Raw genomic sequence first — 18,652 nt, 5'->3', positions numbered from 1 at the left:
GATCGAGGCGCGAAAGCTTCAATTTCTGACTGAAGCACTACAGGCTTGGGGGTGCAAGTGTGGTCTCTGCAGGACAGTTACTAGATCAGTGGGCGAGGCCATAAACAGAGGGGCGTTTTCCACTGCTTTACCTGATTCGCCCACGTTACAGTGTGGGTCGGGTCCATAGACCGTAAAAAAATTAGGACGACGCGACTTCATTGACTTCCGCTTACCATAGTTGAAGCTTTCGGAGGTCCGTATGGTCCGTACGGTCGGATCGGGTGAAGGGGATCATACTCATTGCATGATTTATAAACACCCATCAGTTTGAAAACAACCACACATTTAGAACCGCCCACTTTTATTCTGCAGAGACTCAATGGGTGGACTCTCGGCGTAGTGAACGTCATATGTGAGAAGGCAGCCCATGAGCAGCATTGGCCTTCTGCTGCTTGGCGCGAGATTTAATATTAGACCGCTTGGGCTATACTACCATCCCGTGATTTTAAAAGCGTAACAAGGCACAAAACGCGCACCTTATTCTCCATTAATGTAGAACTAGGACGTTTTATCCGAAGCGAGAAATGGGAACTGTGAACTAGGATACACGAAGATACAACTGCTGACTGCTACTAGTTAGTGTTTACTGTAGGAATGGATTATATCTATGGCAACATGGAAACGCCGTTTTTTCTACCTCGACCTACTAGAAGCAAGAACTCTTCCGGAAGTGTCTCCGACAGAAGGACCTTCCACGCGGAGAAACTGGAGATGGACATCAAATGCAAAACCCAGGTGCACCCAAAACACAACAGGCTGAAACTGACAAAAACACACAAAAGATTGGAGAATTTTTCTGACTGCGGTCTCACCCACATGACTGAGAGCCCGGAGTCCAATGCATCTTGTGACGTTATTTTTATTAACTGTAAAGGAGAAGCTGCAATAACTGACGGTAAAGCCCATTCCGATCTTCCCACAGAAAGCATAAGAAATGAAGGACACCATTCTCAAACAGTGCAAAAAGTTTCTCAAATGCAAAATGAAGTATCTACAAAGGGATCTCAGAAACGCAATAAACTGACATTAAAGAGAATGAGCTGCAATATGGGTGTGCAGTTTGTCTCCATTCCTACAGAGAGAGAACGTGGCTCAAGTGACAGGAGCACTGACCATTCTGCAGCTGATAAAGAGGTACGAATAAACACCTCTGAGGGGGGCTTTTTGATGGATCAACCGGAAGTTAACATTGGACAAATCATAGAGAGCGCTAAACATCAGGATATTGGCCAAGCCCTGACTCCCATCACGCCTCGGACTCGGCACATCTGTAGAGAATCAACAAATCTCAAAATTCTCAGAGAAATGGTGGGTCTGTTAAAGCTCTGTGTGTGTGTGTGTGTGTGTGTGTGTGTGTGTGTGTGTGTGAGAGAGAGAGAGCGAGAGCGAGAGAGTGTGCGCGTGTTGTGTACATGTTTTCCTATCCCGGTGCATGAGACCTTCAACCTGAAAGCACGCAGACTCATGGGGACCTAAATGGATGTCCCCATGAGGAAACAAGCTTATAAATCATACAGAATGAGCTTTTTTTGAAAATGTAAAAATGCTGAAAGTTTTGTGTGATGGGTATTTAGGGGTAGGGTTGGTGTAAGGAGAATGTACAGTTTGTGTACAGTATACCATAACGTCTATGGAGAGTCCCCACAAAGATAATGAACCAGACATACATTGTTGATTATTTTGTAGAGTGTAGTAGAAATTAGTTTGCTCAGTCTTTGTGTTTATTTTTGTTCTCAGATGTCTGGCTGGAGAAATGAATTTCCCAATGAAATCAGCAGTGAGTTTCTGGAAGAGATTCAGATGCTCAATTTGCAGTTTCCCATCCACAGGTTTCTCACTCTTCTCTTGAGGAAGAGAATTGCGCCTGAGGAGGAGAGTTCTGCTTTGGGTAGGAAATAGACATGTTTAGAGATGTTTGCAGCCTACCTCTCAATATTTTAAAGAGAAAGCAACAGACATTTACAGAGGGCATTTGTATACACACCACTATTATAAATACAACTTTTTAAGATGAATCCATTTAAATTAATGTCAGATCTTTTTTCCACATTTAATGTAATATTGAAACCAAATTTGTTGTTGTTGTTACTGTAAGTCTCTCTTGGCAGCTTCCCTGACAAGTTTTAATTGTTTTTTTTTTAGCAGAAAAAACAGACTACTCCAAGCATCCTTCAGCTTCCTCTGTCCAGAGAAAGAGAAAACGAGTATTGCAAGAACAGATGTGTGACAGGACATATAAAAGTCACAGGACGAACAAAGGAAGTATTTCTTCTGATAAGTTGAATTTTGAGCAATTTTCAGATAGTTTGACCCACTCTCATGCAAAATACAGAAGCAGACTGAGCCGAACAAAACGCAGACAGCAACAAAGTACATGCTGTGCTGTTGTCTCTGAACCAATGCAGAATGAGTCTGTTCATCAGGACCCATGGCCCAGTTGCCTACGACGAGTGGATGTTCTCTGGACAGATAAATATAACCCTCAACATTCTAGCGAAGTTATTGGCAACTCCACATCAGTAGGGCAACTACACAGGTGAGATGTCACTGCATTAATGTTAGATGGTAGCCTAGTTGTTAACCCAAAAGTATGTTGTCATTTAATTACTCCATCTTAAGATTTTTTGGAACACAAAAGGAGCAGAATGCACAAAAATACATCCCAAAGTGTCAAGTTCAACAAAACTAAAAGTACTGTTAAATTAGTCCATACAACTTGTGTGCCATGTCCCAGGTAATTCCGCTAAGTCTGATAGCTTTGTGTGTGGAAAATCGACATGCTTGTAATTCGCTCAAATTGTCCTGTTCAAACCTGGTGCGTTCATGATGCATGTGGTAACACTTTACAATAAGATCTCTTTCGTTAACATTAACTAATTCATGAACTAACATGAACAAACAATTGGCAGTAAACAAACCTTATTAGCCTTAAAACATATTGCTACCAGAGGAAATTTATTTGCCTACACGAGGAGTGGGGGCATTCGAATATTGTTATGGGCAATATTGAATTCAAAAAGTTTGAGAATCACTGTTCTAGAGGAACTTCATATAATTAGTGTCAGCGTAAAAAAAAAAAATGTCTGCTAAGTATTTTACTGCACACAATAATAATGGCCAAATGATGAATATACTAGACAATACTGACAAACAGAAGTGCTTCTCCTTTTGTTCATTCTTCAAATGACAGCTGGTTAAAAGAATGGAAAATAAGAGCAGACATTGAGGAGAGGAGAAGGCTACAAGAAGAAAGGAGGATGAAAAAAGAAAACGGCAATGGTATGTAAATGTTTTTTATTTTATTATTGCTATAAAATATAATATCTCATATTTGTCAAGCCTGTATTTTTCTGTAACTGAGAAAGATGTGTAAAAATAAATACAAAAATATGTGTCTATTCCAGTAGAATCGTGGGACTGTGGTGATTTTAAGGGTGATACTGTATCCATAGACCATGAGAAAGAGCTGTGTAACACAGTGCTCATGATCGGTCCATCAGGAGTGGGCAAAACGGCTGCTGTTTATGCCTGTGCGCAGGAGCTGGGATTCAAGGTCTCAGTGCAATATGTTTTCATTATATCAGTGCATTTATCACCATAAGCATAATCCTGATTGTCTGTTTAACCAGCCATAATGACGTCTTCCTCTGTTCCATGGTCACCCAGGTGTTTGAGGTGAATAGCTCAGTCCTTCGTTGTGGTCGTCTCATTCTATCACAGCTGACAGAAGCAACTCAGTCTCATCAGGTGGACATACAGAGAGTTAAAACCCTCAATCCTGAAATCATTAACCAAAGCAAAATAAAACCTGCTCCACCTTGTGAGTGAATTTCTTTGTTTATACAGTATGAATTCTTGGTTCATAAGTCTTGCACAAAATGTCTCATGGATTCTCACATGCATGACCAATATGGGGGATAATTATATAATTCTGTTAATTCAACCTGAATAATTTTGAAAACATTGACTACATCTCCCCCTTTTCCACAGGCGATGAAGCCAATAGAAAGGTTACTTCATCAAGTTCTCCTAGTGTTTCTTGTCTAAGCGGTAAACCACAACCGGTAAAACTCACTCACTACTTCAAGTTGAGTAGCAAAAAATCTGTGGGTAAAACCTCTAATGGTCCTGAACGCTGTATTCATGGTAAGTGTACTATTGACCATTTTAGCCATGTTTTATAAGAACTTGAAAAATGTGCCTGTTTCTAAAGCATTTAATAATGTATCCACTTTGTCTGGGAAAAATAAGCAAGCATTGTATAAGACATTGTGTAATGTCTGAAGATTAATAGTGGTGCATGCACTAGAAAAAATGTTGTCATTATTTTGATTATTCATCAAATCTGATTACAACAGCTGTCGAACTGAAACCGGGTAGACTTCAGAGTTCAGGGTCTGGTTTTAAGGGCAAGAGACAAGGAGATAAGGAGTTAACATGTTCTTCTAAAGATCCTACATCAGTCGGGCAGAGCCAAACAATTCCCATGTCACTCATTCTATTTGAGGAGGTAAAGAGTGAAATTGTATCTTTGCTGTGCAGACGGAGTATGAAAGCATCAGAAATGTTTTTAAATAATGTATATATTATTTAATTAATAATTATGTGCTTCCAATGGTAAATGTGTCCCCCAGGTTGACGTCATTTTTCCTGGAGATGTTGGATTTCTTGCTGCTATTAGGACTTTCATGAGCATAACCAAAAGACCCATAATTCTGACAACCAATGGTAAGCAACAATTTATTGCATAAATGCAGTTAAGCATTTTTTTTTGTTTGTCAAAATGTTGCTTCCTTACAGACCCTTTATTTGGTAGAAGACTTAAGGGGCATTTTGATGAAATCCATTTCCAAACTCCTTCACTGGTGAGGAAAACCAACATATTTAAAATCACAGATATTGTAAATGACTGTTCACGTTTTTTGTCACAATAGCAAATGTTGATGCCATTTTTTAAATTAACTTATATCTTATGGCATTATTATTACTTTGATTAATTGCATAATTATTTGAAGTAGTAATTTGTATAATTTTAAACTCAGCAAACCATCAGGAGCTATCTGCAGTGCCTGTGTGTGGTGGAGAACATGAGGACCAATCCAGAAGACATGGCTTTTTTGTTGTGTCAGAATAAGGGGGATATCAGACAGAGTATACTCCAGCTTCAGCTCTGGGTCTGTAGTGGTGGAGGGAGAACGGAACTACAAATTCTCAAGAATACACTCAAAGTAAGCCAGATTGACCTTTACTACTTTTCTACTTATTTTTCTCATAAATAACAATATATTTCAAATAGCTTGTACCTCCAGGCCAATAACCCTGGAGAATTTTTCTCAGATAACATTAGAAGATCTCACTAAACTAATTACCTCCATGAAAACCTCCTCTAGTCCGCTGGATGTGGTACTCACTGCTTTATTTAAAAATGTTATTGACACCATTGGCCCTTTCTATAATCAACAATTCACTAACATCTGGTCAGGTTCCAATATGGCTAAGGTCCTGAAAAAAGTGGTTGTTAATCAACTTACAGCTGTTTTAGGTGATTTATAAAGCTTGGTTTATACTTGCTGCGTCTGCACGATCGCGAAGGTGCGCACGGCAAAAATGACATCATCGCTGCGAGGGCGGTTGAGAGCGCGAGACCCCATTTCGCTTGACGGTGTGCATGGCAAATTTTGTAACTTTCAATGCGGCTCTGCATCTGGAGATGCATGACTTTGAGGCGAATCTGGCTGAGCAAAACAGCTCACCACACTGCCACCACACTAGTTTTGGATGAACTATCCCTTTAAGGTTATTTGCAGACTGATCGGTGTATGACATCAAAGTACCGCAAGAGTGATTTGCAGATGGGAGATAAAATGATTCTTCTGAAATCTGAATATGCTTTGTAAGGCAAGCACATACAACTTTAATTCACTGTAGTCATGTAATTTGTTGTCATGTTGTATATTGTTTTTAATCGTACAGTAACCGTAAATGATTCAACAGTTTTCATTAACAGCATGCATTTTGAGAGATAACTTAAAGGGGTACTTCAGCGCTGGGAAGATTAATGTGTATTTAAACTGGGTCTTTTATGTAGTAGAAATGTGAAATTTTTGTCTCTTGTGGATGAAAGACAACAACTCCCAGAATGCACTTCGCTGCCCAACGAGGCCACTCCCAAAGCCACGGCTCCCGGTTACATCTCTTTCCCACCGTGGCTCCACCCCACCGTCGTTTTGATTTTCATAGTAATAAAATAATTTCGTTCAGTTAGAGAATAGACGCAACAATTAAAAACTGAACATGTCTTTTCAATAAAGTGTGAGTGAGCCGAACGAAAGTCACGGCACAGACGCAGCAGGAGTCAATTTCATTCATCACGAGAGCGAAGTAAGAGCTGAGCAGAGCTGAGGTAAGCGCGGCAGTCATTCTCAGCGCGTGTCCAGTCTGGTGCGTTTTCAGATCGCATATGGAAGTTAAACTTTCACAGGAATTAATTGAAACGTTGAAACACTCACTTTTCTCAGCACCGCTCCGTTATGAATGCCCGAGGCCGAGCGCATTTACATTCTGTGAATGAGATCCCCACCCCTGTGGGTGGGTTGAAAACGTGCGGAACTAGCTCCTACTACTGGCTGTAGTCTTCAGGCTCTGGCCAAAAACGATGATGCAAAATGACGATATTTGCATCATCGGATGATTTTTTTTCCAGAAATAAAATGCAAAATTCTCTCGTCTCAGGCGGATATGAGGGGGGAAAGTACCATAATTAGAATATACTACCGGTTTATAGCTTAAAGCTTAATGCTAAATCACTGAAGTAACCCTTTAAATAATTAGCTAAACAATATATATTCTAATATGTATATACAAATAACACTTAACTCATATGCAAACTGTCATGCTAGTAAAAAGTAATAGAATTTGAGCTGATGGTTTCCAAAATCTCTAAGAGTCTGAAGTGGATGTTGGGCAACAAAAAGACATCAGGAAATAATATACACACTTTACAACTTCTTCAGAGTAATAAAGCTGACTATGTATGGATTTAAAGACATGTAGCTTTATTTCCAAGCATTTGTCATTGAGCAAGATGAGGTTAACCTTGTAATTTAATTTAAGATGTATAGTAATTTAGTAATAGAGGCTTGTATGTATTGGAATATTTATTGTATATTCCAATACATTTCTGATAATAATCTCACATATACTATGTTCTTGCTTAATATTACCTGAATAATTCCTGTAATGAGTTTTGGCAACACAAGGAAGGTACTAAATAATATTAGAGCTCACATGTCACTTAATGTGGGTGTGGATATTGGATGACCCCTCCCTCCGTTTGTCGGGTCACCAGCTAAGGAAATGATAACCTTAAAGGAACACTCCACTTTTTTAGAAAACAGGCTCATTTTACAAGTCCCCTAGAGTTACATAGTTGAGTTTTACCTTTTTTGAATCCATTCAGCCGATCTTTGTATCTAACGGTAGCACTTTTAGCATATTTCATTGATTCTGATCAGTCCATTAGCATCTCATTAAAAAAATTAACTAATTCAAAATATTTGTCCTATTTAAAACTTGACTCTTCTACAGTTACATTGTGTGCTAAGACCAACTGAAAATGAAAAGTTGCTATTTTCTACACCTATATGGCTAGGAACTACGTTCTCATTCCTGCGTCATAGTTGCGGATCTTCCCGGCCGTACCATGGCTGCAGCAGCGCAATGATATTACACTGCGCATGAAAGTAGCCCCCAGCTAGGTAACTTTCAATGTGACCGGCACTAAGTTTGTGTTGTTGCAGAGAAAGTTTCAGTCTTGCAGCTGACAAATTGTGTTGTGGATTTACCTGTGTGATTAGCCATGGTTCTGAGTGTTGTAAAGGGCTGTGATAGTAAATCGAAAGTGTATACTACCACCATGTTTCACAGAACACCAACGAATCATTGTGCAATCATTGACAATAAGAGCTTTTGAGGGAATTTATTGTATATTCAGCAGCCCGAGCTTTATCATTTGTTCATCTGTATTATATCTGTTTTTTATTTGATGAACATCAATTACATTTTTACCCTTAAATGGGTTTGAGAGGTTTTTTTGTATTTACTAAATCGGGGAACAGATGAGACTCTGTGATAATATCTAGGTGAAAGAGTCTCTATGTGTTGGGATTTACCTGACTCCGGTAACGTGAGAAAGCTAGCAGACGGTCAGTTAAGCCAGTCCATCTGCTTCCTGACCTGGGCCCCAGTTAATCGAAGTTCATCAAGACTATGTGCCAAATTACTAGAGAGAAGAGCGGCACCATCCCAGGAGGGATGAATATCTTTTTAACAGGTCAGGTCTGTCCCAAAAGCTTTTCCAATTTTCTATGAACCCCATGTTATTCTGCGGACACCACTTAGACAGCCAACCATTGAGTGATGATAGTCTGCTAAGTATCTCATCACTCCTTCTAACGGGGAGGGGGCCAGAACAAAAAAACTTTAGCTGTCATTGTACTTGCAAGTTCACACACCTCTTTAATGTTAATTTTGGTGATCTCCGACTGGCGAAGTGCCAATGTGAATAATAATCTTAGAGAATTTACGATTTGCATTAGCCAGCACTTTTAAATCTGCTTTGATGTCAGGTGTTCTGGTTCCCGGTAAACATGTGACTATGGTGGCTGTTGTCTCTATTTTCATGTTCCGTGTAACAGAACGTTATTTTTTAACAAAACAAAAAAAGGAGAAAGACCAGGGAACAGCAGGCAAAATCGTCATAGATTAACAGAAATGCTCAACATCATGTATGTTTTTTTTTTCTCTCTCTCTTCTTTTCTCGGTTTTACAAGACATATACATCTCAATTTGTGTTCAGATAAGATATCCAGTTTTTCCAATATGCTTCACATTTCCTCCTGGCATGTCTCAAATGTTCCATAACATAAATTTCCCGTACTATTTCTATCCATTTGGCAATTGTCGGGGACTCTTTACTTAGCCATTTACTAGTTATTGGTTTTTTGCTACCTGCTAAAAGTATTTGTAACAAATATCTATCTGTCCTAAATACATAACGCTGAAAATAAACTTGAGTTCTAAGCCGATTATTGACCTAATTGCCTTCACCACCTCTACCCAGTACAAAGAAATAATAGGACACTCCCAAAAGATATGAAAATGACCAGCAGACATGTTACCACACATTCTCCAACACTGACCATGTTCAGGATTGTTACTCTGTGACTTTTTTATATTGGGGGTTATAAAGAATCTTAGTGTTTTTCTAGGTGAATTCCCTCCACAGACCTGAGCTAGAGGTGGTAGATTGTGTCCTGCATATATTCAACCAGTCATCTTCGCTTATCTTTGTTAGCTTCTTTCTCCCACCTCATTTTTACATACATTGTTGAAAGTCCCCTGTCCAACTGTAAACATGAATATAACCTGGAAATCAGTTTTCTGTTAGTATTACCCTTATATGCGTTGATGAATATTCTAATCAGGTCCGTTCCCTTCTCTCCAGTAGTTTTAATGTTTATCAAAGTGGTGTCTCAGTTGGAGGTATCTGAAGAAATCTTCCTTCCCTAAATTGTATGTATCTATGAGTTTTTTTTTATTTATTTTTTTTAAAAGGTATCCAAACCGTCAATGGAGGATATTATACAGTACGAGGTGATGCCTGAATTCGTCCAGTGCTTGAATCTACTGTCCAGACCAGCTGGTGTAAATTCTGTATCATATTTCACCTAATATAATATTCGTACATTTCTTTCAATACATATCTTTCGTACAATTCCTTATTTTTAAGTAGTTTGTGCCAGATGTTAAAAGGGACTGCCATCCAATTAGTTCATTTGTTCAGATGTTTCTACCAGGGCACTTTCAACAGGATTCTCAGTGTTTCGTCACTGAGTGGGGAGAACCTGTTTGATGTTCTAATCAGAACGGAAGTGTTTTTTTAAAATGTTTTTATCCGTGACTATGCTGTCTCACAGTCACCCAGTTGCCATACTGCACGGGCTCTACAGCCGGAACTGAACAATGTACAGAATTCACTAAGCTAGTCGTATCCAAAGCGTGTCTAAAGCTCTTACATTCTCACTATTCTCAATTACAGTTTGGATGCGTGTCTCTATTTCTGAAATCTTCTCTGTCAGCCTGACTATCTCCCGGCATTTATTACATGTGAAGCCCTCTTTGCCAACAGAGAAGGTAATACTAAACGTGTAACAGACCGTGCAAGTGACATTAACAGGAGAAAATGACATGTTATCAAATAGAGATTCAAAAGCCAAGCTGTATGGAGCTACAGACGCAAACGCTCAGCAGCGGGGCAGACAGGAGCAGCCTGATCACATGGCATGCACAGTTCCCAGGATGAATAAGGAGGTGTAAAGGACCTGTTCCTTACAGTTTCCTGTCCATTTTTGTTGCTTCAAGCCTATGCGTGTTAGAGATTGTCTGGTTTCTTTTGGGGCCTTTTTTGTCAAGGTCAACTAACCAAAACCGGTTTGGCGGCCTTGGGGAGTCCATGGTCTTTCACACCTTGGTTTCAGGGATGAAGGACTGGGTTGAACAAAGAACAATTGATGATGGGATTAGTCTGCAATTTTAAATGGGATGAGGGGGTGCTTCTCAATATCCCTCCTCGTTCCCTCGCTCCTCCATCCTATGACCCGGAAACCGACCAAGCTCAGCCATCTTGTAGGACATCTCAATTTTCTAATGCATCGCGAGGAGTGAGGAGGCTTCCTTCAGGAGTCATAAGCGAGGATACATCGATGTATCCTTTGAGGAAGTGTTTTATCGACTAAATGTGACGCACATATTAATTCTCCTCCCCCTTCACATCTTGCCACAGTTTATTGACACAAATGTATGTCAAATAACAACTGACAGTTGCAGAATTATATCAAAGCACAAGAAAATGAAAGAAACAAACTGTAATACTATAAACAACAAATAAAAAGCAGTTAATAACTGGGAATAAATAGTTGTTATTAATAACTGGTAATATTAAATAAAATATGGACAAATGTGGTATTTTGTAGGGGTTGAAACTATTACAATATAAATAATTATCTCTAATGTTCAAGAATCCCGATGTGCAAAGTAAATCCAGCGGTGTAGAGTCATCATTATTTGACGACGCTTTGAAGTGACGCTAAAGGGAGCGATTTCACTTGATTCAATTCCTCTGTACTCGCGTCTTTTCCTTGTGTCCTTCCCTCACATCCTGAAGGGGTGGAGATAAGACGCTAGGAAAGGAAACGAGGATGCACAAATAAGAATTGAGAAGCACCCCTGGTGTCCTCATTCTTGCCCTTCACACCTGGTAATCCTGGCCCAATTGGTCATTTTTGGTATTTCTTTGTTGAGGGTCTCAACTTTTGTCTTTTCATCACAGCAGATGAAAGGGGCTCATGTTGAGGAGTGAGTACCTGTGGTGCCATCTTGTCTGCTGTTCACTACATTTACGTTCATTAAGAAATCTATTTTGTGTTAGTTCAGTTACCTACCTGTCAGCATTGTGCAATAGACCCATTTTAACGATATATATATTGCTATATATATCTATATATTGCTTATCCTGCCCGAAAAGACCATAAACATTACATTGTCCAAAGTAACAATTCATTTATATACTAAATAGGAATCGACCGATACAGATTTTTTAGTGCCAGTGCCGATACCAATTTTTTTTTCATCAGCCTTAGCTGATGACCGATTTCGGCTGCCGATTTTCTTGAGCCGATACTGCTTTTGCTCCCTCAATTTACATCATAAAAATGACACAATGATCATGATGATAACAATGTTACAAGTCTCAATTTTAAAAAGGAACATTTATTGTAGTAAAAATTTTTTTACAAATAGTAAAAACAGGTAAGGTAGAACAAGTAAAAAAAAGAGTTCAGTGCTGAAAATAAATATTTAAGCATAATTAAAATTCTGAAAATAAATTCTGAAAACAAATATTTTAGCTTAAATAAAATAATTACACTATTGCACACAGTAGCAACAAGCAAGCAGCATAAAAGTGCACACTGACTGTACTGTACTATACTAAACTAACCAACTATTTATAGCGTAGTCATTTAATGCTTAGGTGCACTTAACTTAATCTCTTGTAGAGCAACACCAGCGGTAATTCAGGAAGAAATCTCCCAATGCTCCAATGAAACTTCGGATGCTCCAAGTGAAACCTTTTTTACCATTGTGTCAATTCTCAATTGATTTTGATTAATATGCGCGAGGGAGGGAGAGCAAGACAGTTTGAAGACGGTGAGTGCACTGCCCCTCCGCCGGCTGCGCGCGCGCTCTCTGCTCGTCCTCTCAGCAACATGCGACTCATCACAAGCGCAGCTACATCGTTCACCGAATCAAATAAGGCTTTAGCGGGATCAAAATTTGCTTTGGCGACTGCCAAAAGACGCAATATGTGGCGGCCGGTGTTGATTCTGTGGTTATGTGTGGGAATGTGTTATGTGTGGGAAACACTAGAGAGACACACACACACGGACAAATCTCAGCCAGGTGGTCGCTGAATAAAACTCCCACAAATACCATGGTACAACGTCAGCATTACTTAATCCTATGACCAGTGTTCGTAACAGCTACCGTATGCATACGATTAGCCTACAACTCAGCTATTTGCAGCTCCCTAAATACAATGGCAAGCAGTTTTATAGATGAGGCATTCAGCATTTGCGTTTTCCATTTGGATGCACAAACTTGTTTAGCTATAGTTGCAAGCACATATAGAGCAACGTGTTTCCACTTTCAAAGTGTATGGCAATATTTCAACTAGTCAAACAGTTAAAAGATGCTTTGAAAGTTTAAAACTTATCGTTGTCTTGAAGAGAAGATTCCCCCATCTCTGCTAGTGGGGGAGGGGCAGTGCATGAACTGCTCGTCTCCAGTAGCTCAGAGCTGCCTGTGGATGCCTGTCTGTAAATAATGCCGGGGAAAAAATCTCGGCGAACGCAGCAGCCTTGTATCGGCCAGTACAAGTAAAAAACGCAAATATCGCCCCGATATATCGGCCAGCCGATATATCAGTCGAACACTAATACTAAACACTTATCATGTCCCTTTGATCTACTGAAAATAGGGTAAATTTAGGTCAATGTTTTTGCTGCAAGTCAATCATGCCCTTTGTTGGTAGGGAATAACAATATGGCTGTTTGAACAGTTCTGGGGGCTTCACTGTTTGCTGGCAGTTTAGAATGATTGACCCTCTCATGAATACACGTACAACAATAGAGTGCCAAAGTTATGACGTCACTTTGTAGGCCAACCCGGAAGTTAGCGGCGCGTTCCCTCGATCGAAAAGCCATGCATTTTCCCCATAGACTTTTGGAAAATCATAAGATCTGTGTTCAACAAAGAGTTATGACCCTTACACGTTTTTTCTATCAAGATAATCTTTACAAATTAATCCAAAATGTATAAATTTTGAAGCCTAAATAAAGCCGTCAGATATAAAATGCTAACGGTAGGCTATAAATGGACTACAGCACACCATGGTCGTGGATCAACGTCATCATCAAGCTTCCTCAAACTTTATTTAAAAAACACGCTCGCTCATTATGATCTGCGCTGTGTATGAACACTTATCCACTTTTTCATGAGAAATATTGCCCATTAGTTTTCTCCAAAAATGTTAGAAACTAATTTTGTTTATGCGTGCCTCTCTGAGATTTATCTTTTTGTTAATGTTTTTTCAGACAATATGATTATCACTGTGATTACATTCAGCCTAAACGATTTGCCAGGGAACAAATTATAGATCCATGAGAGCAAATATGGGCCGTTAAATCTCCACAAGACGAATTATAGCTGGAGACGCCACAGAGACATCAGAGCCAGCGGCAGACGTCAGAAGGACTAGCCGAGGAAAGTCTACTCGCGCCGGGTAAACAAGCGCGGAGCGCCGCTGATCCACTGGAGCTCACAACTCAGAAAACGCCAGATAAAATGTTCAAATAGGCACTCTTCTTATAAATAAACCACAGATTTGAGCTTTAAACAACTACATTATCGACTGAAAAAGTCTTTAAAACTACGTTTTGTCACACATTAACAGTAGATTTCAACACAAAAAGACGTGTAAACACAGCCCATGTCAGTCATTTCTCAACGAGACGAGCCGCTGGCAGAAGCTCCTCCTATGAGGCGAATTCGTGTCTGTTGTGAAGTGAATGTCATGCGTGAATGAAGCGAGTAAACTCAAAATGTTCAAGCGTCCACCTTCGCACGAATAGCGCGATTTATTCACGCCACATAAGTTCTTCATAAGTGATGCTGAAACGCGGGCTAGTGAGAGATTTCCTGTTTGTCACGATGACGTCCAAAGTCCCCGCCAAAGGATGTAGTCCCTTTTAGCAACTTGTTAGCAACCACCGTTTTTAAGACACAATAAAGTTTAAAAAAATCACAAGCAGGTTTTAACTAATGTGTTTTATGTCATAGATCAAAACCTGAAAATATTTAGAGGCTTTGTTAACCACAGACCTTATTTCAGGCGATTTAGCAAAAACCCATTCAAAAAACCCATAGACTTTAGGGCGAGGGAACCAGAAGTGCTAAAATGCTAACTCACTTCCGCGCTTTGGCCTAAAAAAGTGACATCATAACTTTGGCACTCTATTGGCCACAAATATCATATGTTAGTTGATTTTGTGGCATACGTTTATTAGCCTTATCGAGTAAAGGGATTTGTGGTTTTTGATGTCACTTTGAATTATAGAAGTGGCAAATTGATAGATCAATGTGCTGTTATTTTTTTAAAATAGAAAACAAAAAATTAATGGTTTAACATGGGGAAAATTGCTAATCTAGCTAATAAGCATATTGGTAATCTAGACAATTACAGTAATATTAGGTTTGTCTATATTCTAAATTAATATTAATGAATATGATCTGGTTATTTAAAATGAAATACATTTTCAGGGGTTGACTTGATAGTTAGTGTAGAACCTAGGGGTGTCGAAATTAATAGTTTCTTCAATGCATCGCGGAGCAAACGAGGACGATTCGGTATCGGTACCATAACCGATTATAATGTACTGGCGCTTTTCTGCTGTCATTTGTCACGTACGTGCTGTGTCATGGTAGCAAACAATGGCAGAGGGAGGCGAGTGCGAGTGCGAGTAATTAAAAATGCTACCACTACTTTAAAAGCAGACACCTGGGCACATTTAGGCTTTCATGAAAAACCTGGTAAGCACGACCTGGAGAAGACACGCGCTGTGTGTAAATCATGTCACGCACAAATAAAATGTGCATGGGGTAATAATACCACTAACTTGAGAAACCACATCAGCTGTTTCATCTTGATCTTGATCTTCATCAAATCATATCAGTGTTAGAGTTCTTAAAGGGCCTGTTTACACCTGGTAACATGCATTTTTACAGATCAGATATCTATCTGATTTATCAAAACGATTTCATTTACATTTGGTCACATAAATGTATCTCTTCAAAACTGATATAAATCCGATCTCCCGCACTATATGCAGATTTAATGGAGTTCATAGCTGCATTTTATTAATCATCAGCTAATTTCACAATCAAAGACTGCAATAGGAGCGAGCGCGGCAACAGCACTGGTAAGATCATTCCGTTTCTTTACTTTTAATGAATATGATTGTATGTTGAAAAAATGGAAGACCAAGAGTCAGAAGTTAGATTAATTCAAGAAAAATTTACTGAAGAATAGTTTGCAGTTTCATCAGCAGAAGCCAGCTCACAAGGAGTTCGTAGGCCGCACTCCCTCTAACAGTCTCCCCGCCTCTGCCTAACGTACATACAATTTCTGAACAGTTATACTGTTTTCAAGGTCTAGCCACGTCATTACTGCCATGTTGAATGATTCTGATTGGCAGAGAAAACACAGTCAAGGTAAATTTCCACACAAGGATAGATAGCAGAGCATATCACTAAAATGGGTAGACTAGTTGTCGCCCCATGACTAGATTTAGATCACAATGACCTAGGAGGTGCGGAGGAAGGCGTCTTCATGTCTGGTGTTGTGTGCAGAAAACGTCCATCTTCAATATTAGGCCTGCACAGATCATGCAACGCACACATAAAAGCACTAGGGTATATCGCACTCTAGTTAGTGTCAGTGGATCCTGACATTTATCAAAAGAACACCTAATACCTAAACACAGATACAGCAATCGCTCTCCTTCACCAGAGAGAGACATACATCCTGGCTCGTCTGTGGCGATGCGTGCTTCAGTAGCGCTGTCATTTCTGGCTATAACATGTCATATAGCCCATAATGCTCACACATGTTTATTTTTTAGCATTGTTGGGAGGAGTAAAATGTTTCAACAACTAGATGCATTTAGACTTTAGCTTTCACTGTAATGCGGCCCACACCACCTCCTGAAGTGGCTTTTAGTATATTGTGTATTTGTTCTAAATACTCCTGTTGTCTTATGTGCCCAGACTTGAGTTTTGTTTGATGTTTGATACATTCAAGAATCGTGTTTTCTTTGAGCAGGTAAAATTAAAGGTTCAGTTCGTATAACTGACTGACAAAATTATATACATGAGGATGCAGTGCATCGTCAATGCATTGTGATTTATCTTGATATCGAAACCGAAACGAATCGATGGCATGATAATCGTAATCAAACCGAACCGTGAGACCAGTGTAGGTTCACACCCTTAGTAGAACCTACTGTATGTATTGTTCCTGCCTACCCTATTATGCAAACAATATATAGTTTTTTTTCTAATCATGTTCACATTGAGGTTTGATCCCCGCTTATATTGAAATCCTTGAATTGCCCCTGGTTCTTGACATTAATAAGCATCAAAGTTGACCTCACTTTATGCTGCTAGTTTCAAAGAGCTTGTAGGCCTCATAGTAATAGACCTAATGTGTGTATTCTGTCTTAAATTACACAGTGTGGATCATGGACTGAGCTAGAAAACAGTAGATGCCTGGAGATCCTGGCAGAGAAAACAGGAGGAGGCCTACTGTACTCGCACATCGAAAGACTATTTTCTCCAAATTTCACATCTCAATCCTCTAATCAGCAAGAGTCAATAAATAAGACCAAAGGAGAAAAGCCAGTCAAAGACTTGATGTTACAGACCTCTGCAAATGTACATGAGGTTAAGCCAGGCAGGCTTTCTACATGCAGAGGGAAAAAACGTTTGTCATCTTGTGAGCCAAAAAATATTTCTTCCCAACATTCAGACTTTACACTTTTCTCAGTTCCCTCAAAGCAAACTAATCATTTGGCTTCGGAAACCGATGTCCATGGACAAGACAAGTCACTCATGCTGGGTTTTCAGCATTTGGTGTGCATTGCAACGTTTTTTGACAACATGTCTTTTCTGGATGCTTATTTACAAAGAACATCTCTCAGTGGAACTGGACATTGCAAACCGGAACCTCTTGGTTGGATGGGCGGCACACTGAAGGATAGCTTATTGGACTTACCAAGAGAGGAGCAGACTGGACAATGTTTTGAAAATTCCTCACAGATATTGGCCATTGTGGAAGGTTTGGGTTTCGTTCAGTGCCGAACTGAACTCTCTAGGATCTGGACTGAAGCTGCGAGGCTGAGAGAGAAGTTGTCTTCAGAGAGATGGGAACAAATTACTTGTGCCCTTTCTCTGCCATCTGACAAAAAAACCCTCAAATTGTGTCACTGCAAATTCTGTGCACCAAGGTGTGTGTTGTATTAAATAATAATACATTTTATTTATAAAGCACTTTACAATACATGAAAATGAATACAATACATTTACTTTAAATACATAAAGCTTTAACATCATTTTTGTGTGGCAGCATGCTAATATCCTGTGGTATGTGATTTTGACTTTTTTTCAGTCATGTCCAGAAGCGCAAGGAAATTGTATCCATACTGATCTCCAGCAAAAAGGTCTGTTATCATAATAATAAATCTGCTCTTTCCATGGACTACCTGCCCACTCTGCGCTCAATCTGTAGATCAGAGAGAGTTAAAGAACAGCACTCATTCAGGTATTTTAATTTGTGCATGGTTCATGTATAGCATGAACAATGAATGTGCCACTGTAGAGTTGCACTGTTAAAAGGAAATTTTTAATTCTTTATAATAACAAAAATGTACAGCAAATCTTTGAGATCTTTTTTTATTCTATCATTCAAATTTGCTTTTTTTTTTGTCTCCCTGTCAGACGTTCACACTACCTCTCAAGCCTTCACCTGCCCAGAAGCACGCTGGAGCTTATGGCCATGGATTTCCCTTGATGTGTGACTGACATGCTGCTCTAGAAAACCTCCATGACTTCTAAGTGGTTTACTATATTGTGACGTGAATATGACTTGTGTTTGTACATGGTTACAGAAATATATGTAAAGTCTGATATAAGATAATTTACTCTTGTCAAATAAAGAATATTTATTAAAAAAAAAATTACTAATTGGGAATTTTCACTAGTACCGCAAACGAGCATAATGACATTCTCATTATGCACATCAGTACCATTCATATTATCTATATATAGTGACACCTAGTAAGTAGTGTTTAAAAATGTCTGAATTTCATTGCATTACATACTAAACATCAAGCAAAGTGCCATATGCAAACACATAATGCAAAACAAAGTGCTTATC

At 39.2% G+C, this 18,652-nt stretch overlaps 1 protein-coding gene across 1 annotated transcript; it reads left to right on the top strand.

Annotated features, from left to right (window-relative positions):
- The first annotated feature begins 133 nt into the window (after positions 1-133).
- On the top strand, positions 134-18,442 carry atad5b (ATPase family AAA domain containing 5b). The gene is made up of 14 exons (XM_079840392.1): positions 134-1,350; positions 1,780-1,930; positions 2,185-2,578; positions 3,233-3,321; positions 3,447-3,595; positions 3,709-3,862; positions 4,033-4,188; positions 4,401-4,552; positions 4,677-4,770; positions 4,843-4,907; positions 5,085-5,270; positions 16,951-17,723; positions 17,885-18,037; positions 18,214-18,442. Exons 1-14 carry the CDS (start codon positions 637-639, stop codon positions 18,284-18,286), a joined length of 3,303 nt encoding a protein of 1,100 aa, XP_079696518.1. The 5' UTR covers positions 134-636; the 3' UTR covers positions 18,287-18,442.
- The last annotated feature ends 210 nt before the right edge of the window (positions 18,443-18,652 follow it).

Source organism: Gobio gobio (assembly GCF_949357685.1).
Source record: "Gobio gobio genome assembly, chromosome: 17".
In the NCBI taxonomy this organism is placed as follows: Eukaryota; Metazoa; Chordata; class Actinopteri; order Cypriniformes; family Gobionidae; genus Gobio; species Gobio gobio.
The sequence above is the reverse complement of the archived record's forward strand: the minus strand, read 5'-3'. Positions and strand labels throughout refer to the sequence as shown.

Excerpts from the sequence above, each read along its gene's own strand:
- atad5b (XM_079840392.1), top strand. The coding sequence starts at position 637 with ATGGATTATATCTATGGCAACATGGAAACGCCGTTTTTTCTACCTCGA. Across the intron at positions 3,322-3,446 it reads GAAAAAAGAAAACGGCAATG|TAGAATCGTGGGACTGTGGT; the intron begins GTATGTAAATGT and ends TGTCTATTCCAG. Across the intron at positions 3,596-3,708 it reads CGCAGGAGCTGGGATTCAAG|GTGTTTGAGGTGAATAGCTC; the intron begins GTCTCAGTGCAA and ends ATGGTCACCCAG.